The 26,529-nt window shown below is 41.1% G+C and overlaps 1 protein-coding gene across 2 annotated transcripts in view; it reads right to left on the reverse strand.

The window, feature by feature from the left end:
• The window catches only part of LOC124775098 (ralBP1-associated Eps domain-containing protein 2), a 136,410-nt gene that overhangs the window by 34,614 nt on the left and 75,267 nt on the right, over nt 1-26,529 (reverse strand). For both annotated transcript variants that reach the window (XM_047249915.1, XM_047249916.1), the window contains exons 9-12: nt 20,167-20,245; nt 19,936-20,063; nt 18,362-18,423; nt 4,678-4,855 (exon numbers count right to left, since the gene is read on the reverse strand). In XM_047249915.1, the coding sequence (XP_047105871.1) occupies nt 4,678-4,855; nt 18,362-18,423; nt 19,936-20,063; nt 20,167-20,245 (447 nt within the window). The remainder of the gene's footprint in view (nt 1-4,677; nt 4,856-18,361; nt 18,424-19,935; nt 20,064-20,166; nt 20,246-26,529) is intronic.

The raw sequence follows: 26,529 nt of genomic DNA on the forward strand, positions 1-26,529 counted from the left end.
CTGCCAGCCGTTTGGAGTCCTCATCAAGAGGTATCTGATGATAAGCCTCCGAAAGATCGATTTTCGAAAAATATTGGCCTCCCGCTATGGCGGAGAACAATTCATCAGCACGAGGCAAAGGATAGGTGTCCACCACCAATTTGGAATTGATGGTGGCCTCGAAATCGCCACAAAGACGTAATTTTCCCGAGGGTTTCCTGACAATAACGAGGGGCGAAGCCCACTCACTAGAAGAAATGGGAAGAACGACCCCTAGGGCTGTCAGCCGGTCGAGCTCTTCTTTTACCTGAGGGCGGAGAGCCAAGGGGATCTGCCTCGCGCGTAGAAAACGCGGGCGAGCTGACGCCTTCAACGTTAAGTGAGCTTCAAAGTCTGAAACATGCCCCAGGCCCTCCTCAAAGATACCCGGAAAGTCAGAGATCAAAGATTCTAATGATTGATAGGGAACGTCTTCGGAGACCAACTGTATGGTGTCAGCGATAGAAAACCCAAAATCTTGAAAGGCATCCAAGCCAAAAAGGTTAGCGGAGCTCACATCACGGACAACAATGAAAGTAATAGGCCGAGTGACTGATTTGTAAGTCACGTCGGTAGTGAAATGACCCAGTAGGAGAATGAACTGTTTATCATAACCGCGTAGACGCCAGTAAACTGGCGCCAACGGGGGCGACCCAAGGTCGGAGTAAGTTCGTGCATTCCACAAAGAAACTGCCGCGCCCGTATCTACTTGCAGTTGTAATCGGCGCGACCGAACCGACACCTCGATAAAGAGTTTGTGGGCCGATGCGTCGGGAGCCTGACCTGATGAAACTTCCTGAATGTCAACGTCCATGTCTTCTGTAACTGCTTCCTTCAATTCTTTCGAGGCTGAGCGGCAAACTTTAGCAATGTGTCCTTTTTTATTACATTTGCGACAAACAGCCCAACGCTGGGGGCACTCCGACCGATCGTGATGTATATAGCACGATGCACAGGACGGTAACATGGGCCGGCGGCCGGAACTCTGTTTACGCGCCGTGCGGGAGCGGCCGTAACGGCCGGATTGTACCGCTCGCACGTCGTCCACCCCGGACGCAGTGGACGCGGCCACGCCGCCCTGAACTGCCGCAACGTCGCACCACGCTTCCAACTGTTGACCGGCGGCATGAGAGACTTCATACGATCGAGCAATGGACAGGACTTCCTCGAGGGGAGGATCTTCTAACTGCAGGGCCCGTTGCCGGACCTCCCTATCAGGGGTCGAATGAACAATGACGTCGCGCACCATAACGTGGGCATATGACTCTCGCGACTGCTCCATGACAAAATGACACTTGTGACTAAGACTGATGGGGCTGCTTCTTGCATTGATAGAACTCTACCTTAGCTGCCACAACATGCATGCGGCGGCGGTAATATGAAGACAGTAATGAACACAATGCGTCAAAAGACAAGGACGAGGGTTCCTGCAACGGCGCAAGCTGCCGCAAAACTTGATACAGGGAGGGAGATATCCAAGACAAGAAAACAGCACGACATACCTCCACATCGGCAACATGAAACGCCTGGAAATGCTGCCGAAGGCGATGTTCATACGCGTCCCAATCCTCCGCCGTCTCGTCATTCGGGGGAAAGGGAGGAGGGAACGGTGCTGGAGCAGACAGCGTGGAGAGCAACGCCAGAAGCACTTGTTTCATGGTGGCCATGAGCTCCGTCTGCTGCTCAACCAAAACCCGCACTAAATCCTCCATGCCGCGGATAAGCTGCGAAACCAGAACGACGACGCAACACGCGAAAGAACGACCCTACTCATCGCCAATTGTGTAATAACATGGTTTACGTTTTCCGTCGCACTTCAGAGTAGACCGGGAACTGTCTCATAGGCACGCCCGATGTGAACTCACTGGGCACGGCCCGTGCTGCCTGAGTTGTTGTTGTTGTTGTTGTTGTTGTTGTTGTTCCGCTGGCAGAGATCGCGGCCGAATTCTCGCGTGCCCTCTGGTGGACGGGACTCTATTTGCGGCAACTACCGTCCGTGACGCGCCGTGCAGATGTGCGCCTCCCGCGATCTTTCTAGTGGCTACTGCACTTGTCACCTGCATACACTTGACGTTCACAATTCATCATTCCGACTAGTGGCTCAAATGTTAAGTGCCACACCACTAAGATTTACAGGCCTGGGGTCAAACAAAGATCACAATGCCCATAAATTGTATGTGTTGTTACATTTAACTGAGGCCAAAACACTGCAACATTACTGTAATGGGTTTGGTCAGTGTTAAATGTTTTACAGATGTTTAGTAACAAAATGCATCCATAGATGGCACAGCAGTATTCTTTAAATCATCATAATTTGTGTTAAAATTTATCTTTGTGTTCTCAGTATTCCTCATATTGCTGCTTCATTTGTAATCATGATTCATCGAGGTTTATCATCAGATACAAAACTTGCAGATCTGATAAACAATAACAACACTCTGGATAATTTGGAGTATGATTCATATGATTCTGAATACAGTGGTGTGCCTGAAGGTATGTATTTACTAATTTGCAACAGTGTATGACTGCTCACAATTGTGTAACATACACATTTCTGCTGAATGAGCTTTTCTGTAAGTGATGCACATAGTGTCCTTTTAGTGAATAAGATCGATGACAGCCTGTCTGCAGGTGCAGATGAGAATGATGAAGGTATTGGGTCAAATCCAATGGCTGTGCCATATTTGAAAGACAGTAACTGGACTGTATTTGGCATTTACTGACCTCTGCCTGTGAACTATACACCCAGGCAGATATTAGTCAATACTGATGACTCTACTTCTATACTGGATTGCAGTGAAGTCTTCCTTACTTACGGTGGCATAAATGAATTTAAAACACTGACAAATTTGTATGCATCACAGACAATCCAGATGGAAAGAAGCGGAAATAACCTGAAGCATCATTCAGTTTAGTTCCTGGAAACCAGTAACTACAAGTGAGACAATGCATTTCTTGGATGTTCTTTCCCATATGTGCATTTCAAGAAAGGAAAGAGATTTTGGATCACTGGAGAACAGGATAAAAAGAATGTGTGCACATTGTCTACAAGGCATCAGGTCATATTTGGTATACGAACTAAGGAAAATGGGAGTGTGGTATTGAAATTACTTCAAGTACTGACTTACAATGTGAATAAAATTGGAGAGGATATTGGAGACCAGCACTTTCAGTCTAATCCATTCCAGCACAGAACTATGAAATGGTGGTGAAAATTATATTTCCCTCTGCTGCTGATAGGGGCATCAAATGTGTTTTGGTTGTAGAATGCAGTGTACAAACAAGAAACTCATGCAACAGAATTTATAACAATGCTTGCAGCTCAGCTTGCTGCAGATAATACACTTTAAGCCGTACAAAGTAGTGAAGAAACAACAGGCTTGCTACCAGAGACACATTTTGCATCACATACCTGCAACTACTAAGAAATATGCTGCTCATGTGTGTCATGTGTGCAGTTACAGACACAAGAAAGAGAGTGGCAGGGCTTCTTGTAGAGAGACATGCTACCAGTGTGAACAGTGTGGTGGTGCAATGCTTGGAATCTTGTTTTAAAATTTTCTACACTAAAAAACCTGTGTGAAATTTATATGAAATGATTGTAGACAAACAGTAAGATATAACATAATACCATAAAATTAGTTAAAAATAAAAGTTAGATTTTCTTCTTTGTATGACTTTTCTAAATTCTTAAAAACACCTAAGTGATTTTTATAACTTTAACTCAAAGCCGTGCTTTCCAATGCAGTTTCTTTCATACAGAATTAAAGCAGAAAATTGCAGCTTTAAAATGGTGCAAAATATGCCACATTCCAGTCAGCAGCTTTGATGCATTGATTTTTTAAATATTGTTAAAACTGCCTGGTTTCTATGGACAGGTACATAAATTAGACCTGGTACTGAGAATGATAACAGAGAGGCAGCATGGATGTCAGGTGAATTGGCCATTCATGATAATCTTAACAACTGGTGCGATCACACATATTTTTATTCATTTGAATAAAGTTTCCACCAAATCTGAAATGGTTCAGTAGTTTGAACAAGTAGTGGTGAGAAATCTGGTCAAAGGCTTTATCTTGGCCTGATGCTAAAACTGCTGCATTTGGTCATGACAGTGCACCATAAGATATGATCTCTCTCTAGTCAGCTAGACTTACAAGAGTGTTCATGTCGATACTGCTACAGTCTGCTGTTCTGTATGACTATCTCTCTGACATTTTTTATTCTAGCCCCTACACAAGTTTGTAACAAGTGTTCAAGAGGGAGGTAACTGCATTCCAATCTTCATATGACACATAGAATATGCCTTCCCCTCCCCAAGGAGGATCATTCTCCTTGTAATCAGTCACAATACACTAACAAATTTGCTCACACTTAAGCCCATTACAATAATTTTGGTATGTCAAACCAGGCACAATATATAATTCTGAGGCACTCAATGAATATGTGCAGTGATTTGAGAAGAAAAAATTTCTTCGGACAACTGTACTGTCCTACACATTATTCATTAACTTTTCTTGCAAATTTAACAAAAATAACCCGCAAGATAAAAACACGTGGTACCTAACAACATTACTTTCAGAAATCTCATTTAACAATTCTCTAGCCTGGAAAAATAAAAAGTAAAAACACATATATTCCTTGTATGTAACTACTCACGGGCAGTAGGTTTCCGGTAAACTTCAAACGCCCCATGTTTTCTTGGCATCTGCATTTCTGCAGTCTCCTCTTCCTCCTGCCCAAATCTGCCAAAATCCGCAAATCCAGTTTGATCTGACACTAGTGACAGCACATCGCCTTCACTATGTTGCCCAATCAGCTTTTTGTTTGGTGATGTCTATAATCACAAAATGAAATCATTTTAAAATGTGCAAATCAAAGAGTTATTTGTTTTAGTAAATAAGCTACCTACATAGCCACTTGACATAAGCTCTTCCACTTCCCAGTTTTCATTGTAGTGCCATTAGCTAATCAATGAACCACAGGATACTATTTAATATTATAATGTACACAAAACAAGTTATCTTTATAGCTGTTAATTTATTTTCTCCTAACAATTCATAGATACACGAATAAACAGCACTGAACAATACTCCTGTTTTCCAAGTATTGGTTTTTTTAGCTGTTACTGCTAAATTTGCACATCTTGTCATTGTCATTTTATTTGGTGTGCTAGAACAAGGTTGTGACAGCACTAACAATTAAAGAAAAATCTTAAAAATTGAGATAAAATATCATCTAAATAAATTTAGTCATGTAGTTAATGTATGCTTTCAAGAAGGGAGATTATGGTTTAATATACAATTGATTAAGAGGTCATTACAGACAGAGCATGTAATCATAGGCTCAAAACTGAAGACGGATGGGGAAGTACATCAACCACGTCCTTACAAAGAAAGCACCTCAGCAATCTCTCTGAAAGATTTATGGAAATCACAACATAAATCTGGATGGTCAGATGTGGATTTGAGCTGATGTCCTCCTGTACACAACTCTAATGTCTTACCACTACACCATCTCGTTTGGTGCTTTCAAGACATGATTCCATGTCACAGCAAGCAATCCTCTTCCATATTTACTGAAAGCTTAAATACTGTGTATGTGATGTATAAAAATAAGCCATTCCAACTTTCATCCAAATGTATTAAACTGTCTTTGAGGAAAGCGAATAGACTGGACATTGTGTAAACTGCAAATCATTGTGATTTAGTCATAAAGTTAAAAATGTAACTAAGTCCTACACAAGTACATTAACTGAACTTAAAGCACAGTTGCTAACTAACATGAACTCAAAGCCTTCTAGTCTATATGATTGTTCAAAAATGCATAAGCAAAGTGTACCAATCCAACAAGTTGCATCTTCTATCTAAGCTCCAGCCTACAGGCTGGCCAGCAAATTACGAACTTTAAGTAAGAACAGTACAAAACTGAAACCAAAAGATGGTACCTTAAACTCAATGGTCTTTAGGAATAAAATTAAATGATTAGTCATCGCATCATGCTACACCACGAAGTAGGTTCCTTTGATGTTTGTAGTTTTTCCCTAACACACCAATGTATGAATGTATAGAGTGTCATTTCATACTTAACACATTTTATCAATTCTAGTAACATTCTCTGAGTAACAACGATACATGCTAAGATAATATTGGTAGAGTAAGAAGCAGTAGTAGAATGTTTGCGTTCTCCATTAAAATTTATACACAAAATCTATGTTGGACTCAGCCTCAAGAGCAATTTTGAGAATTCATACAGTGACTCCCCATCACCAAAAAATGCAATTCCTCTGTCACTTCTGAACCGCATCTCACTACTAGTCTACTTTAAATTCATTAAAGACAAACACAGGCAAGCAAGAACTGGTATTACCATTCCAATTCACACAGCCACAATGAAAATACTCACGAGGGCTTCATGCAGGTGGCTAATGCAAGCTTTAGCTGCAGTGAATGCACAGACTCTGATCAATCAGTACAGTGCCACCATATCTTGAGCTTGGGCACCTCACTGAATAGGATATGAAAATTATACTACAGGAGCCACAGATACAGAGAAGTAATTTATTTGGTTACAAGCAGAGAATGGGGAATCCCCTGATTTAAGTGACTTTGACAAAGGTGAGGTTGTTATGGGAGAATGAACCCAAAAACGATAAAAATTGCCATAAGGTTGTCATCAGGTTATGGTTTGTGGGGAAAGTGTGGTAATATGAGATTCTGTAGTATATAGCAGTGCATATAACTGGGAAAGTTAAAGATACTTCAGCGTGCACAATTCACAACAGATTGCTAGAAATATGAGTCTGAAGCGGATATCCTGTATTCATGGCACGGTTCACGAAATGGGAGTGTCAGTAACAACGATTAATACAGGGTTACCACTGCTGGATCATGGAACAAATGAAATGAATTCCCCCATCATATGACTCAAATTAACATTTACATCCTGTTAATAATTTTGCCTGATTATACAACCTATCAGAAGATCCCCTACTCAACACATGCACCACAGTAAATACACAGTGAGGTGGTGGCAGAAATAAGCTATGAGTCACCTTCACTTGGGTCCCCTGGAAAACTATGAAGGTTGGAAAATGTCCTCTGACAGCTAAAGCCAACACTAAAATTATTGCTGATCACTTGTATTCTTATTGGCTGATGCACTCTGCACCACACATAGCATCTTACAGGATGACAATTATCTATTTATGTGAGGCCTGAGTCAAGATACAGTCACATAAGAAGAATGATGACACTTTCTAATTGAGGCACTGTATAATTCATCTGGCACCAGTTCAGGTTGCTATTATTATTTTGGATGTGGGGCACTGAACAGCACGATCAGCAGCACTCTTATGAAGAATCAGCGAGCCATTCTCATGGGTGGGAGGTGTGAAGCCTCCCTGCTGTTTACACTACTGGCCATTAAAATTGCTACACCACGAAGATGAAGTGCTACAGACACGAAATTTAACTGAAAGGAAGAAGATGCTGTGATATGCAAATTATTAGCTTTTCAGAGCATTCACACAAGGTTGGCGCCGGTGGCAACACCTACAACGTGCTGACATGAGGGAAGTTTCCAAACAATTTCTCATACACAAACAGCAGTTGACCGGCGTTGCCTGGTGAAACATTGTTGTGATGCCTCGTGTAAGGAGAAGAAATGCATACCATCACGTTTCCGACTTTGATAAAGGTTGGATTGCGGTTTATCATATCACGACATTGCTGCTCACGTTGGTCAAGATCCAATGACTGTTAGCAGAATATGGAATCGGTGGGTTCAGGAGAGTAATATGGAATGCCGTGCTGGATCACAACAGCCTCGTATCAGTAGCAGCCAAGATGACAGGCATCTTATCTGCATGGCTGTAACAGATCGTGCAGACACGTCTCGATCCTTGAGACAACAGATGGGGACATTTGCAAAACGACAACCATCTGCACGAACAGTTCAATGACGTTTTCAGCAGCATGGACTATCAGCTCGGAGACCATGGCTGCGGTTACCCTTGACGCTGCATCACAGACAGAAGTGCCTGCGATGGTGTACTCAACAACAAACCTGGGTGCATGAATGGCAAAACGTCATTTTTTCAGATGAATCCAGGTTCTGTTTACAGCATCATGATGGTCGCATCCATGTTTGGCGACATCGCAGTGAACGCACATTGGAAGCGTGTATTCGTCATCGCCATACTGGCGTATCACCCGGAGTGATGGTATGGGGTGCCACTGGTTACACATATCAGTCGCCTCTTGTTCGCGTTGACAGCATTTTGAACAGTGGACGTTACATTTCAGATGTTACGACCCGTGGCTCTACCCTTCATTTAATCCCTGCGAAACCCTACATTTCAGCAGGATAATGCATGACCGCATGTTGCAGGTCCTGTACGGGCCTTTCTGGATACAGAAAATGTTCAACTGCTGCCCTGGCCAGCATATTCTCCAGATCTCTCACCAATTGAAAACGTCTGGTCAATGGTGGCCGAACAACTGGCTCATCACAATATGCCAGTCACTATTCTTGATGAACTGTGGTATCGTGTTTAAGCTGCATGGGCAGCTGTACCTGTACACACTATCCAAGCTCTGTTTGACTCAATGCCCAGGCATATCAAGGCCATTATTACGCCCAGAGGTGGTCGCTCTTGGTACTGATTTCTCAGGATCAATGCACCCAAATTGCATGAAAATGTAATCACGTCAGTTCTAGTATAATATATTTGTCCAATGAATACCCATTTATCATCTGCATTTCGTCTTGGTGTAGCAACTTTAATGGCCAGTAGTGTATAATAGTATTAAAGCCCACCTCCCCTTCTCAGCACTTCATGGATGAGACCCAATGGTCAACAAAATTTTGAAAGCTGTGAAACACTGATGTCAGTATTGGTCAGGAAGGTGAGCAAATCTACAATCAAACTGAAGGTGGCCCTGATGCCAATATGTAAAACATATGGTACCAAAATATGCTGAGCCGAAAGTGGCAGGGTTGTGGATCATCTTGCTGGAGGAAAAGTGGAAGTGAATTGATTAATGGAAGTTGTGAATTCCATCCACACTTTCCTCTTCTGTTGTTCTATCATTCGCCTCACTAGTGCTCTCGCAGACTTGAAGGGATGGAGATTTATGTAGTTGGACGATGTTTGAATTCTGCAATGCGGTGCGCCCAGCTTTGACTAGCGAGCAACAGTCTTCATTCCACTAAGGGACAGTCCATCATCTGAGATAGTTACTAGACTGGGGAATGGAATTTGCAGCAACTCATTGGATCACACTGATGGCATGGTCCACCATCTCCTGGACACATTCCTGTTGTTCCAAGACGCCCTGCTGACTATCACATCAAGTTTGCCCTTTTAACAGGCAATCTTTATCATCTGTCAAACACCATCGAAACCAAGAGGTGGATCCACACCAGAAAGTACTCACTGGAATGTAATCTGTGACCACTTCCCTCTGAATTAAGTCTGCAATAGCCGGGGAGCAAAAACAAAGGTCAATGGCTAAAGATGACTCTGTAGCTGTAGTAAAGCGTGTCAGGGTAATGTTCAAAAGGCAGATACACTCTAAATGGACAAGCGGCTTGATAATTCAAAGCCTGGAACAAATGGTAACAAAGCAAACTCTGTACACTGAAGTCCCCCACTACGACGAATGTGTAGGGGAGTGCCTGGAAGAACTACGTCAGTGCATTCAGATCCAACAGATTGTGAGCTGGAAATACAAACAACACACTGTGATCTTAAGTGGTAAGAGAACTTGCACTGCAACTGTCTGTATGGCCACAGAGGCATGAAAGGAATGGCATCTGTCATTGACGTAAACAGTCACCCCATTCTTAGTCCTGTCTACAGTACAATCATCCTTCCTGTATGAATGGTAGTCCTTTTAACTCAGGTGTATCAGTGGCTTTAAAACGAGGTTTTTGGAAGCAGCTGAAGAATGGTCTCTCCTGGTGTAGGAGCTGTAGTTTGTAGCTCTTCCAAATGTGAGTGGTATCCATTTAAATTCCACTGCAACGCAGAAGTTTCTATGAGTACCACTGATTAGCAATGGTTGCCCTTGTCATCCTTCCTTGGTGGTGGTGATCTATTCAAGAGGTCAGGGGGAACATTAGAGAGTGCCCAGCTGTCTGGTTCACCAAGCGAGGTGGCGCAGTTGTTAGCAAACTGGGCTCGCATTCGGGAGGACGACGGTTTAACTCCACATCCGGCGTTCCTGATAAAGGTTTTCCGTGATTTCCCTAAATCGCATCAGGCAAATGTTTCCTTTAAAAGGGCACAGCTGACTTCCTCCCCAATCCTTTCCTAATCCAATGGGACCAATGACCTTGCTGTTTGGTCCTCTCCCCCGAATCAACCAACCAACCAGCTGTCTGGTTCCTACACGCAGACCACCACCACCACCACCACCACCACCACCACCACCACCATCTCCTGCTGCCTGGTCTGAACTCGTAAACAAAATCATTTCCATCTTTTTCAAGATCTCCCAATACTTCTTTTCCTGTCTGACTCTTAGTTTAGGATCTTCTAGGGCGTTCAGTAACAGGACATTCTCGTAAGGTGTTGTCTCCAGTCTTCATGAAATTTTTCATTCATTTTTAAAATATTTCACTCTGTTCCAATATTCTCATCTTGTGCAGCCCTTTTGTCTCTCTGAAACCACATCTCTGGTGTTTTTAACCCAGCTTTTGCTTCCATAGAATGACACAAGAGCCGCCATCACTTTATAGAATTTCATAATGGTCCGTTTTTGTACTTTATGTCCCAATGTGCTGCTAATGGTACCACATACAGCCGAGGGTTTATGTATTTTACTTTCAATATCAGAGTCAAAATTAAAACCTATAATACAACCTAACTATGAGATTTGAGATACTTGCCCTAAAACTGAATTCTACAAAACAATTTTTGGTCTGATGTATTTTCCCCTGAATGCTGTTATTTTTATTTTATTACTAAAAAATTTAAGTTGTATTTACTGCATATTTCCTCCAAGTGGTATATGGATGTCTGGGGGTCATATTCATTCTTTTGAACAATAATGATATCATCCGCGAACAGAATTTGAGTATTCCTCATTTGTTATCTTACTTACTTTGTTCACTTTAAATTTTCGTTTATGAAGAATGAATTCAATGTAAATATTAAAAAGGGAAGGTGATAGACCAAACCCTTATTTTATATCTTGGTTAATAATTATTTCTTCTAATTGTTTCCTACCCGTGTTCACTGCAATGCATCGATTGCTGTAAGGACTTTTCGCTACCTCTATTAGGTGATAAGGATATCCACAGGCAGACATGATCTTACATATAAGTTAACAAGACTTACAAGGCCAAAAGACTTCTCAGGGTAAATAAAGGTCATATGGGTTTCTATATTAAGTTCTCTGTGCTTATCGACAATGTTTTTAATTACAAACATATTGTTTGTGCATGAATGATATGATCTAGGCTCATTTTGTTATCCAGAAATAACAGCTTCTGTGATATTCTTCATGAAGCTATTGATTATCTTTGACAATAGTTTGTAGTGTGTTTAGAAGACTGATGCCATGATAGTTTTTACAGTCATTACATTTGCTTTTCTTGAATTGGGAGATTACCAAGGGTCGAGATCTTGCAGTTCATCCAACATTCATTTATTAATTGTATAAGTCTTTACCTAGGGATAGCCCTCCATATTTAATTAGTCCTGCATTTATTTGATCTACTCCAGTAGATTTTTTGTTCTTCATACACATATAAACACACATATTTTGCATAGGATTCTTCATTCTATAAGTAATTAGTAAGTAATCAATCACAGACCTTATCCTCGTGCACTCTGTGTTAACTTGTGAATGTCTTTCTTTCTGTAAAATGTTACTCACCATAAAGATGACACAACAGAAACATGTCGAATGGGAGAAACAATCTGGAGTGGGGTAGTGAAAGGGGGTTGGTGATAGCAGGGCAGATGGGGTGGGGGTTGGAGGAAGAGGAACTGGTGTTGCCTGTGAAGCATGAAAGGACTAGAGGTAGCAGGACAGGGCTGCCAGGTACTTCAGGAGGCTGGGGGGACAGGGGAGGGGGGGGGGTGTCAGGGGAGGGGGGGGGTGTCATGGGAGGGGGTGGCAGTGAGCATGAAGTGGAAAGAAGATGAACAGAGAGAGAGCACACAATGAAGTTGAGGGGGGGGAGGAAGGAGGATGGGTGAACTGTGATAAGGCAAAAGGACAGAGGAAGCAGAAACAGTTACGGAGGATGTGGAGACAATAGGTTACTGTAGGCTGAGGTCTGAATGTGTTTCCCTTTCTGAAGAAGGCTATGGCTGAAAGCTTATATGTAACAGGCTTTTCATCAGGCCCATCTGCATCTCAATGTGTCACCTTTACAGTGAGTAGCAATCTATCCTTTCATAATATTGCTGATATTCCAACATGGACTTTCCATCATTTATTTCCGTAAAATGTGTTGGTAAAAAAATTATTAAAAGAGGTAAACTGGCCTAGTTCCAATTAATTATTATTAAAAATCTTTTCTCCAAATAGTCCAACTACCGTATTTACTCGAATCTAAGCCGCACTTTTTTTCCGGTTTTTGTAATCCAAAAAACCGCCTGTGGCTTAGAATCGAGTGCAAAGTAAGCGGAAGTTCTGAAAAATGTTGGTAGGTGCCACCACAACTAACTTCTGCTGTCGAATATATGTAGCGCTACACAGGCATGCTTTGCAGGCACAAAGATAAATACTGGCGCCAAAACCTCTGCGTCAGTAAATAAATTAAAAAAAAAAAAAAAAAGTGGAAGTAAATACAAATTCCGTATTGTTCATCTTCGAAAGTAGCAGCATTTCAATGTACTACCAAAATTCGACTGGCAAGACTGTTTGGGATGTTTGTCAATATGGCCAACTCTATGTTCTGAATTTTTTCCTACCTGTAAGAAGAGATGGTTTGCTAATAGGGACATTTATGAATTGTGAATCACATACAGTATTCTCTTCACCATAAGAATAATACGAATATAAACATTTTGCCATGTATTCTTTCGTGTTTGCTGCTATCTCATTTAAATCCCGTCTGCCTAATAAACTACGAAACTAGAGTGAGACAACAGCAAACACGGAAGAATATACATATCATGTCATATTTATATTCGTATTATTCTTATGCCTAATAGTGATACAGTCAGAAATGAAGCATGGCAATTGACTAGATTTTTAAATCTAAGATGACTAATTTCTGTGCAGAATGTAACGTACTAAAGAGGCTGCACAGATTTTCAAACAGAGAAAAATTTTCGCTAAACTCTCGTTCAGAACATCTTCTATCACACGCAGTCTATTATTTGGTTCTTGTTGATCATTATCAAAGAAAGCATCAGTGTAAGTAACAACAAATAGCAGTCTCTTGCTATTGTTTCGCTAATGAGACGATTCCCCCCCCCCTCCCCCCCCCCCCCTCTCTCTCTCTCTCTCTCTCTCTCTCTCTCTCTCTCTCTCTCTCTCTCTCTCTCTCTCTCTGTTTTTTTTTTTAAAAAAAAAGCAGCGGTAGCCCGCACAAAAGCAAGCCATGCCGCGAGCAGCGACAGGTCGTAAACACTCATTATCAGAATGCAACAAACAATGCATGACACAGTACAGTAATGACTTTTCAGCTTAGAGTGACATAAACACCTATAACAAAGAGAACGGCACTTATCAGATCAAAGAAAAATAAGCAATCAATTCAAACCAAATGAAGCACATGAAAAAGGAAGGGTACCCATATAAATACGGACGGAGCGCCTGACGCATAGCAATGGCTACCTGGTAAAGTTTACGACTCGAACCAAACAACTGTAGCTGTATCGTCATTCATTCGAGCTAAATTGTGTCTCATATTACAATGGACCAACTCTGTTTCGATTTGGAGGTGCGGCCTAAAACTTTTCTCTCCCCTTGAATTTCGAGTCTCAAATTTCAGGTGCAGCTTAGATTTGGGAAATTTTTTTTTCCCTTGATTTCGAGTCTCATTTTTCAGGTGCAGCTTAGATTCTAGTGCGGCTTAGATTCGAGTGAATACGGTATACTCTCGCATTAAAATCACTCTTGATGATAACATGGCCTGTCTTGTTAGGTTTGTTCACTTTTTTCTGAATATCATAAAAAAAGTGTCAATATCATCCTCCTTTCCCTTCTCTGGGCTGTACACATCGATAAGAGTTATATGACTTCCTGGAATTTGAAATCTGACTGACATTATTCTTTCATTTATGGAGCTGTATTCAAAAATCTTTCCTCACCATTCATCATAGACTAAATTGCTACTCCAGCACTAGCTCTTTTCCTTTGGGGAACACCACTGTAATCCAACCAGTAGTCTGTCAAATCTCTTGTTCCTTTTAGTTTTTTCTTAGTTTCTGTTATTAATGCAAAGTCCACTTTCCTCTCTTTGAATATGTGATTTAATTTGCTCTCTCTCTTGTTCCACACTGTCGAAGACACATAATCAGTAATGCCAAATCATTTGTCATTTCAGATTTCTCGTTTGTCAACAGTTGATCCATTCCTGTATTCGAAGCTGTCAGTGAGTGTGCCAATAATTTTACAATCGCTAACAGTGCTATGAGTGCTGCGCAGGGTAAGTTGTGTGCTGGGACTGCTACAGCTAGGTATCGCGATCTACCTGATTTTCTGTCATCAGGGTTATATATCCTAGACCACAAAATCACCTTCACAAAGGGACACTGCTCACTAATCTGAGATCTAGCAGCAACTATTTTTATTTCTAATGACTTTTGTGTAAAATTCTTTACTTCATGGGAGGAGTTGGCTGCATGGGTAGAGTGGTGGCTTAGTTGGCCTCTGATGGTGTGCAGTGGTATGCGGGCAAGGTTCCAAGTCCACTGTCCATTGTTGACGGCTTCTAAATGGTATCAGGGTCATGTGTAGCTTCCCCTCCCCCCCTTCTCCCCCCAACAGTCCCCACAGGCAAAATGACAAGTGGATGTACTCATATTGAATTCATGGTCTGGGTTTGTGTGCAGGCATCACACTTGGCAACTGCCTTCTTAAGGGTCGATCCAAAAGAAGTATCGAACACCAGACGCTGCATTGCATTGACAGCTTTTTTAACTTCACCAAAGCATATACATTTTGTTCAGCTTCTGAACTTTTCTTTCCTCATTACAAACCCTGCACTTCCTCCTCTATGCTGGGTGATTCCTGGAGCAGTTTATACATTTCAGAGGAAGCATACAAAAGTTGCCGGATTCGTGAGCTTAGGCTCCACAATTTCCACATGTAACCCTCCTGTTAAGTGCCACAGTGGTAAAACCAAATTTTGGATATTTGAAACATCACACTGGGTTGGGAATAAATGATTGAACTTTAAGATGGATATAGCCTGCAAGTATGTTCAGGTAAGTCCGGAGTGTTGAAAGTTAGAATAAATGTTGCAAGCTTCTCCAATGTTCTGCTGAATCACCTCATATAATACTGCGCTGCTTTGATGTCCATGTTACTTCATTCTTCACATAATTCCTCAGGGTTGATCTCCATTATACTGGAGCAGGTAATCACAACTTAACAAAATTTAAGGATGTTATGCACCTCAGCCACAACTGGTTCACCTAAGGCTTTGCATTCCAGAAGCTCAGGTACTTGGTGTAACATGGCAGTTTCAACTGCAAGTGTTCCATTACGAAGTCTTTTAATGTTTTTCAGGAACCCAGCAATACCCTCCAATGCCTTGTGAAGATAGAAAGAGGATACCTTCTAAAGGATTCCTCTGCTCTCTCAATCATAATGTAAGTGTTATGGCAGGCTAGTGTCCTGTAGCTATAATTTGGGAACTACTTTTCAGGAAGACTGACTGACTGAACTCTCTCTCGAGTGGGTGTGGGTACTACCTGATAGTACACCACCTTCTCAGGAGCAGATGTGAATTGAGGTCACTACTCCATACAGGTCCCACATGCCGCTAGGGACACAAATGTCAACCCGGGCAGAGCCCCGCATATCTGGTCAAGCCCTGTACCACTGTCAGGTGCCCAGAGGTTGACCACTAAGAGACTGTTTTACTTCCACAAGCATTCAGTACATCCTTGTGGTTCATCTGTGAAAACAAGGCATCATGCCCTGAAACACACAACATTCCATTGCCATGCCAAACAATGGTCCCAGTAGCATGCCAGAGATTACGGTACAAGAGGTCTGGTCGCACTGGCCATTTAGCTCGGGAAATGCTGGGTTGCTGTGCCCATAACCAACCACTCCCTGGGAAAAAACACAGCTCTTACTTAAGTTATGGGACATCCTACACAGGGTGTATACGCGAACAAGAAAAAAAATTCATGAATTTTTCCCAGATTTCCCAGTTGAAAATACACTTTGTCCCAGGAAAAAATACACTTTTTCTGTGTTAAGTGACAGTATACTTTTCCTCAGAACTATAAAACTTATCAATCTTTTGAATGATTATGGTTTGTCAAGTGCCAATTAGACCTACTACAAGCAATAAGCTTTATGTTTGGAAATAGTTTCACGTTTCATTAATATGCTCCAGCTTCTCAAACAAGAGATCGAAAAGTAGTAGTACGAACTTTTTTATAACTTTGGAATCGTCATATTCTTCCATAATTTGTGTGATGACCCCATTTCTTCTCCTTCCTCTTCTAAAAAACCATCTTGTCATCACTAATTATGTTACTATTCCTACCAGTGTCAAAACTTATTCCCTGGTTGACTTCACTCCCCCGTCACAATCACTGGTTTCGTTATCCCACGGTTGTTCTCCGGTTAGGCGTTATTATGTGTTCATACAACGTGTTTTCTGCGCTACTCCCAGCATAAAACTTAGGTGGCTGCCACCAGGGGACTGTACAACTGGCCCTTGCTAGTGTAATGGTCTGGTCAAAATTTACTGTCAAAATTTCATTTTCTTGGATACACCGAGAAGATAATACGTAATTTGTTATTCCTGTTAGTTGTTTATTTCCACTCTGGTAGTCAGAATCTATGGATTTTGCTGGTAATTATAACAATGTTGATCATTCACAAACTCAATCAACCACATAATCAGGCAGTGATCGGCATTCTTTCGTTTGGCTTTATTCCGCTCAGCTCGTATAGCCCCATCTGCTTCTGTCCGCATGAAAGTTTATTTCTAGATGCGATCAGGATTCCCCTGGCTGAGACATGAGACACACTATGCACGCATTCAAAAACCAGCTTATTCATTCAGAAATATACGTAGACTATGTCCAAAAACCAACAGGGATGAGTTTCAAAATAATATGAATAATCGATTTTCCTCAAGAATATGAATTTGGCACCCCCTTCCCCCCTGAAATTGCCACCTGGGGCAGATACCCCAGTTTGCGCCTTGTGAATCTAGCAGCTTGCGCATGCCAATAAAATTTTTCCGGGTAGCACCTTGCTGCTACTGCTTATACAGCTAAAAGCCCCAGTTCTGTAGACAGAAGAAGGAGAAGGTACTACACATACGTAAGTCAACTGTGCATGCACATGAGCCTGCTCACAGCTGCTCAAACGAATCTTATGTAAGCAGTTGTGATGTCACACTCATCGCAGGCAATTTGTTGTTATGAAGCATTGAATAGTCTTCCTAAAGCCTTCGACACATTTTGCCGTTAGCAGACGCTTATATGAGCACTGTGTTTGGTTGTTGTATATGGCACCTTACCTTGGCAACTTAAGTTTTATTTTTATTTTTTCTTTTTTTTTTTTTTTTTTTCTTCTCTCGTTCAGGTTTGTTGAGCCATTATTATTCTGCAGTAGCCGGATACAGTAATATCCTTTGTTAAAGTATTGTTTCATACCAGGCAAAATTACAAAAATTTAACTGAAAACTAAATTAAATAAATTCGCGGAATCTTAAAAAATTCCTGGGTTTTTCCTGGTTTTCTCCCAGATGAAGAAAATCCCAGGTTTTTCCAGGATCTACCGGTTGTCCCAGGTCTTATAAACCCTGCTACAGCTATAGCTAAGGCTAGGTGGCTAAGCTACCATCGTCACACACCTCAGCATCATAGAAACATATGAAACATAAGATATGAAGATGGCATCTGTTGAACTATTATGGTTCTCTGTGGATTGTCTGCCGCGAGTAATGGGTATAATGGCAGGGGCACTGCGAATGTAGTGTGTGGACTATAAGTTGAGAATGTGGGTCTCACAGGGAGGGTGCCGGCGATAAGTCAGACCAGTTTATGACCAAATCCTTTTCCTTACACTTTTTTCTCTTTTTCAAAAATAAATAAAACAAATTATGACTGATTAATGACTAAAGACATTGATAAATTCAATCTATTAATTTAAGAAATCAATATAATATTAATTACCGTGCTTGGGGATACACGAGGAGGTACAACTGGAGGAATACCTAACAGGCCACCAGATTTACCTGAAACAAAGGTAAATACTTCATTAGATCTAAATATTTCTTTAACCAGATCTACACTCAACTAAATTTATTTATTGGACAATTATACAGGGCATCCAAGGAGGAATGTTCAATATCCAGGGATATGGCAGGAACGATCATTTGAAGCAAAAAGTCTAGTAAACACGGGCTCTAAAATACATATCTTAAGAGGAATGAGCACTTTTTCAGTAGAAGACATGTTACACAGCAACAAAGCAAGTGCTCAGAGCTCTTAATGTACGCATTTTAAGAGTCCACGTGTACTGGAGTAGTTTGCTTCAAATGATTGTTCCTGTCATATCCCTGAATATTGACTGTTCCTACTGGGACATTCTGCATACAACAGTGAGCTCTAAGTTATTACTATTCAATCTCATAATTCTCAATTATTATGAAAATCATTCATTCAACCCAGAATTTAATTTCTTCTGGAGAAGACAAATGTTCATGGATCATACAGGAGGCAAATTGACCCCTTACAATAAATACACACACTATTTAGGATTCCTGTCCCTGTTAAACAACAGTAGAATATAACAAAGAATGCAGGAAAAGGAACCAGAGGTCAAATGGCAGAGAGAGAGAGAGAGAGAGAGAGAGAGAGAGAGAGAGAGAGAGAGAGAGAGAGAGAGAGAGAGAGAGAGGGGGGGGGGGGGGGGGGGGGAGAGAACAAGTGATGGTAATTGTGTTGGGTTGTGCGGAGGAGAAGAAGAGCAGGCACATTCGTACATCACCAAAACATCGTCACATTTGTGAGAAGTTTTAACAGTATGCCAGGTTTATATATCGACTTCAACTGAGTACGATAAAATGTTTCTCATGTATTTCCAGAACTGGCATCCGATATCCTTTTACAGTGCTCCCATGTATTTTCTACATACATAAAATGTATTAACATTTGTAAATATTAAATTTATACATGAAATCTTAAGAATGTTCAAGCTTGTTTGATGTTTCATAAAAAAAAAGGGGGACGAGAGGAAAGTTCAGAATGAAGACAGTGTGACTGTCGGAAAAATACTTTAGAAATGGCTGTAACAAGGAGGGCCTAAAAATTCCACCTGATCAACAATTAATTTTCAATAAATACCTATAAACTGTTAAGTGTAATATTAAATGGGTTAGAAGCTCTAGAGCTCTAATTGTAACACAACGTGCATGAAGCATAAATAAATGCAACATATGAAGGGTCACTACTCATTTCAATAGTTTGTGAAACAGTAGTGCCTTGTGCACCACAAGAAGATTTATTTTACACCTTATCTGTTACTTCCAAACTTGGAAACAAACTGAATAATCACCTCAGCTCTACAAAACTCACTCAACAAACAATGATAGTTTTATAGCCTTATTAATTAACACAAAATTTCAGCAAGTAATGAATAGTATTTATAATGATACCAACAGCATGAAAAGTTAAATACATTAGAGATGGTAATTCCATAGAAGACCGTAGAAAAGAATTAATGATTATCAATATAGATATCATACCCAGCCTGTTGAGGTCCAAAGATGAACTCCTTGCATGCGTACGATAAGGTCTAGGTGGAGGAGGAGGTGGAGGCTCCTTTTTGGGTCCTATCTGAGATGATGGAAGACTGGTTGGCCCAGACTGGGCGCTGTGGAGAAAATATTAAGAAACTTGTAAACTATTTCACATGGATGTTTATCCTTTACCTAAATTTGATGAAAATTTTCAAAAAGAAGAGTCTGATGACTCACCCAGGTATGCTGTTGACTTCTTCAGAGGTTGGGATGACAGCTGGCTGTGGTGGAGGGGGTATTGCTCCAGGTCCCGGAGCTGCACAAACAATATATTTATTTGAAAATGTTTCCATACCACAGCTGGAGGTCAAGAAAATTGAGGTGGCTGAAGTGATTCTGCCAGAATTTGTTCCAATTAGGAAATTAAGTCACAGATTAGATGCTATCCCAGGTCATAATATACTGCAAATAGTATCATGGAAGCTAACTTGTGACAATGATTTTTACAGCAGTGTAACATCTTCCCTGAACATCCAGCAATTTAACTACTTATGCAAACAGAACAGTTTCAACAAGTATAAATAATTAAGATCATATTTCAAACCATAACACTGCACTTCAGTTCTACATATACTCAAGCCATTTCTTCTTCCCACACTGTGAAACAAACTAAGTAGTATAATATGCTAGAAAATGGAAACAAATGGCATGCATGTACCCAAACCCAATGGTAGCACTTCGTTGCTTCCGAAAAGAATTTCTAATTTCATGTTTACACTTCCTTTCTTTCTCTCTTTGTACCATTACGAGTCAAGACAGCTGTAACGGAACTTGAATAGCGTAAAGTTATCATTAAAAACGCACGCCGCGCGATTTGTTACGATTTGGTCGGTCATAATAGTAGTAACATGCTTTCGAATACAATTAAAATATAACGGCGATACCTGTTTAGCGTTATTGGAAATAATATGTAATAAATTAATGAGTAAGGTAGCCGATCCTATAAGAAGAGATGAAATTGGGCATATTAAGGCGTTTTGCTTTATGTCGACTAAGCCGATGATACGGCGTCTTTTTTTTCCGTTTACTCTTAGAAAAAAAAAAAAAAAAAAAAAAGAAAACAAGTAACGAAGTGCTAATTGTGCGTTGTGAAAAATATAGGGGCGAATTTTAAATAGCTACAGTGTATAATCAGACTAACAAATGGACATTCAGTTACGCGAAATAGCGGACAGTGAAATGTGGTCATTAAATTGAGTACACCTACAGGGCAGTCAATTCCGGGATAAGTCTATTCGCATCTCACGAGGGACGCGGTATTGAGACCGGTTTTTTTTTATTATATCATGGAGAGCGGGCTTCAATTTATAAAAAGGAGAAAAGCTGTATCATTATCATTGACTGTTGGTGTTAAGCAACCAAAACTGTTCATCAAAGGGTTTCGGTGAATGAGTGGTGAATGCGAAATGAAACTGTGAACGAAGTTATGTTAAATAAAGCAGAAGAGACAAGACAGTTTGGTCGTATCTGTTATTATTCCATAAACCGTAACATTTATTCTCGTTGTACGAAGCCTTTATAGACGATCGTTATGACAATTTGCTTTGAAGGGATCTCGTTACGAGTTAAGTTTTGGGGACCTGGTCAACAGGGGATAGTTCGTAGATCTTAACTACTGCAGCTATTCTGGAATCAGGTGCTACCGTGACTGTTGTGTGTTGTCAACGGCTTAAGGTCATCATATCTCATGCTCTAAGATCGACGCGCCTTTCCTCTTGGTATAACGGTGTCTCACGGTAACCACGACAACGCCGACGGCGAAGGAAGATACGGTAGAAGTGGCGCCCAACGTGGGGCTCGATTGAGGAGGATTGCTGCATCGAGTCGAGTGTCATCCGGATTCACGAACCCTAGAGTTGGAAAATATTGTAGCAGCCAGTGAGTCAGTCCAATGAAAGAGGTATTCTTCAATAATCGCTAAAAGTGAGCGATACTACCGGGCATGATTAAAATAACTGTATTAAAAAAAAAAAAAAAAAAAAAAAAAAAAAAAAAAAAAAAAAAAAAAAAAAAAAAAAAAGGTAGTTGAGACTTGTGATTTCGGTAGATAAATATATATAAATACATAGTGAAAATAAGTGTATGTCTTGGTAGTGAATAATCATGTCAAAACGAATGAAAAGAATACATGATAATGTGCAGTTGAGTAGAGTAATGAGTGGAGAGAGAAAGGAAAGTGAAGAGGATAGGGATGATGCATCCCATGAGCTCAATGTGGGACAGGAGACATGTACAGATAATAATACAGTTATTGATTTAGAGCCATTAGGAGATTCAAATACTATGATAAGTAAGGTAAGCAGCGTGGGAGAACATAAAGATCTTGAGGTTTCGGAAGTAGATCAGCAAGTTGATCCTCAAAATGGAAATATTAATCAAAAAATGTTTGATATGCTGGTATCAATAAATACTCAAATGGGTGTAATGAATGGAAGACTTGGTTCACTAGAAAAAGATAATAAGCAATTAAAAGAGGACAATCAAAAGTTAAATGAAAAATTTGAGGCCAAATTTGGTTCATTAGAAGTTAAAATGGATTCTTTGGAAAGCAAACTGAACACCTTTGATTATATACTGGAAAATACTAAGAAAGAATTAAAGGCGGACTGGGAGACTCAATTAAATGCGAAATTTGGAGAACTAGATGTAGAGTTTTCTAACACCTTAGAAAGGCAATATAATAATTTAATGGGAAAACTTCATGATGTAGAAAAGAAATATGAGGTAGTTTCGAAGAGTTATGATGGCCTGTCCAATAGGATGGTTAAGTGTGAAAGCAGCTGTTTCAATGCTAGCGCACAGATAGAAGAGCTTTCGAAACAAATAGTCGAGTTTGAATCTGATGCTCGTAAGGGGATTGACAAGTATTTAGTAGATCAAACTAAAAGACTTGATGAAGATCTAACTGAATGGATAGAAATAAAAGGAAATGAAATTGTAGACAAGGTTAAGACTACTATTGGATCCCATCCAAATGAAAATATCAATGAGCACCTAAGTAGAAATGATGAATTAATTAAGCTCTTCACTACCGAAATTCAGAAAATAAAAGAGAAAATAGTTGATGAGTTACCTAAATGGCAAAAGGAAACCAATCATAAATTGGCGGAGTTAGAATGAAAGTCATCACAAAATTTGTTGACAGAGGACGAATGTTCGGAGAATAGGTCGAAAAACAACCGAACATGTGATAATACGAAGTACAATTGTGGTGAAAACTTGCATTGGGAAGTTGATGATTCGGTTGGTAAAGACGATGATTCTTTTGGTCAGCGAGGATATTTGTCTTCTTTAAAGGTGGAGAACAGCATTTTTAAAAGTAGACAATTCCCAACATTCTCCATTGAAAAGAACAACCTGCATCCGAAAATCTTTATCAATAATTTCAAAAGAATATTTCCGCGTAGCTGGTCAGAACACGACCGACTTCAATTTATAGTATCCAAAATTACCGGAGAAGCCGTATTATGGGCCGCCGAAGTAAGTGAAAGTTGCCATACCTGCGCCGAGTTTGAACAACTTTTTTTGGCTAAATACTGGTCGTCGAGTAAACAAGAGAAATTAAGAAAAGAGGTTTACCAACCTGAGTATTTTAACAGTAAAAGGAGTACTTTAAGGCAATGTTTTGAAAAGTACATAAATAAGACACGTTATTGGAGTGATCCAATTTCTCACAAGGAAGTGATCAGAATTTTGAAGGGAAGGTTGCCCATAAATATACGTGAAAAGTTAATAAATGTTCCTGACCACGATGTAGAACAGTTCTTGTCGGTGATTGACTCTATAGATATGATTATGGAAGACGCAAGACAAATGAGTAGTAATCAAATGTCGACTCACACTCATAGTAACACGAATAATTATAATAATAATTTAACGTATGATAATAATAATACCGAAAACCAGGTCAAACCCGCATCACAGGAGCGTGGACAATCTTCATCCTATGGTTGCAATAAAAACAATGATTATAATAAATATAGAAGAGATACTTACTGTGCTAGAGGTAAACCTCGATATGGTGACACGAATGTGCATAGTAGTGATATTAATAAGAGTAACAGGTACCCAAATGATGAACCCAATTGCATTCGACCTTGGGAAGATAATTCGAAGCATAATGTTCATCGGCAGGATGGAACAAATGCCTCGAGTCCTCATCCAGCACAAGAAGTTATACCAATGGGCGAAGGAGCCTCCAATGTGCGACGGGGTGAATACCATAACTCGGATCATACTGTACGTATTGTGGAAGTTCATGAACCCCCACCGATGACTCAACGAGATAGATTAAACTAATACCAATCACCAAATGCCTTCCTAGGATGACTGGAAAGGAGAAGGAAGGCAGGCATCAATTTGAAGTGAGAGTATTAAGGTACAATAATGATCAGGATATAAGGAATGAGTTAATTGAAGAAAAACCTGAAGTTTCTAATAAATGCGGACAAATTTTACAGGCAATAATTCCAACAAGTATAAATAATGTTGATGTTGAAATATTAATTGATACTGGAGCAACTACACTCCTGGAAATTGAAATAAGAACACCGTGAATTCATTGTCCCAGGAAGGGGAAACTTTATTGACACATTCCTGGGGTCAGATACATCACATGATCACACTGACAGAACCACAGGCACATAGACACAGGCAACAGAGCATGCACAATGTCGGCACTAGTACAGTGTATATCCACCTTTCGCAGCAATGCAGGCTGCTATTCTCCCATGGAGACGATCGTAGAGATGCTGGATGTAGTCCTGTGGAACGGCTTGCCATGCCATTTCCACCTGGCGCCTCAGTTGGACCAGCGTTCGTGCTGGACGTGCAGACCGCGTGAGACGACGCTTCATCCAGTCCCAAACATGCTCAATGGGGGACAGATCCGGAGATCTTGCTGGCCAGGGTACTTGACTTACACCTTCTAGAGCACGTTGGGTGGCACGGGATACATGCGGACGTGCATTGTCCTGTTGGAACAGCAAGTTCCCTTGCCGGTCTAGGAATGGTAGAACGATGGGTTCGATGACGGTTTGGATGTACCGTGCACTATTCAGTGTCCCCTCGACGATCACCAGTGGTGTACGGCCAGTGTAGGAGATCGCTCCCCACACCATGATGCCGGGTGTTGGCCCTGTGTGCCTCGGTCGTATGCAGTCCTGATTGTGGCGCTCACATGCACGGCGCCAAACACGCATACAACCATCATTGGCACCAAGGCAGAAGCGACTCTCATCGCTGAAGACGACACGTCTCCATTCGTCCCTCCATTCACGTCTGTCGCGACACCACTGGAGGCGGGCTACACGATGTTGGGGCGTGAGCGGAAGACGGCCTAACGGTGTGCGGGACCGTAGCCCAGCTTCATGGAGACGGTTGCGAATGGTCCTCGCCGATACCCCAGGAGCAACAGTGTCCCTAATTTGCTGGGAAGTGGCGGTGCGGTCCCCTACGGCACTGCATAGGATCCTACAGTCTTGGCGTGCATCCGTGCGTCGCTGCGGTCCGGTCCCAGGTCGACGGGCACGTGCACCTTCCGCCGACCACTGGCGACAACAGCGATGTACTGTGGAGACCTCACGCCCCACGTGTTGAGCAATTCGGCGGTACGTCCACCCGGCCTCCCGCATGCCCACTATACGCCCTCGCTCAAAGTCCGTCAACTGCACATACGGTTCACGTCCACGCTGTCGCGGCATGCTACCAGTGTTAAAGACTGCGATGGAGCTCCGTATGCCATGGCAAACTGGCTGACACTGACGGCGGCGGTGCACAAATGCTGCACCATTCGACGGCCAACACCGCGGTTCCTGGTGTGTCCGCTGTGCCGTGCGTGTGATCATTGCTTGTACAGCCCTCTCGCAGTGTCCGGAGCAAGTATGGTGGGTCTGACACACCGGTGTCAATGTGTTCTTTTTTCCATTTCCAGGAGTGTATTAGTGTCATGACGTTGGACTGTTTAAAACAGATAAGCCGAGGGGTAAAAATGCCCACTTTTCCTATCACAGGATGTACCGTGTCTGGCGCGTTCAGCGCAAAAATGCAAAAAGTTGTGAAACAGGTACGTGTTGAGGTTACAATACAGGGGGCTCAAATAGAAAGTACATTCCTGGTTGTTCCTAAAATGACAGTACCATGTATCTGGGGTTTGGATTTTTTATGTGAGACCAGTGCAATCATTAATTTAGAGAAAGGTGAATGTATATTTAATTCCAATGGTAATGTTTTGACAACCACCCTGAGAAAGGGCCGAGTAATTCCAAATCAATTGTGTATCAATCTAATGGTAAAATATGTCAGTATTGATGATGAAAATGTGTATGATATATGCCTTATTGAATGTTCTGAAGAAATGATGGATAAAATGTCATTGCAGGAAAAGGTGTTAGAATCAGAATATTTATCTGTTATCCAAAGGGATGAACTGTACTACTTGTTGGAAGCATATCAGTCAATTTTTAGTAAACGTCCGGGTATAATAAAAGACTTTGAATACCATATAAAGACGTACGCACATAAACCCTTTTGTCGTACTTC

The sequence above is a fragment of the Schistocerca piceifrons genome, chromosome 2 (genome assembly GCF_021461385.2).
Source record: "Schistocerca piceifrons isolate TAMUIC-IGC-003096 chromosome 2, iqSchPice1.1, whole genome shotgun sequence".
In the NCBI taxonomy this organism is placed as follows: Eukaryota; Metazoa; Arthropoda; class Insecta; order Orthoptera; family Acrididae; genus Schistocerca; species Schistocerca piceifrons.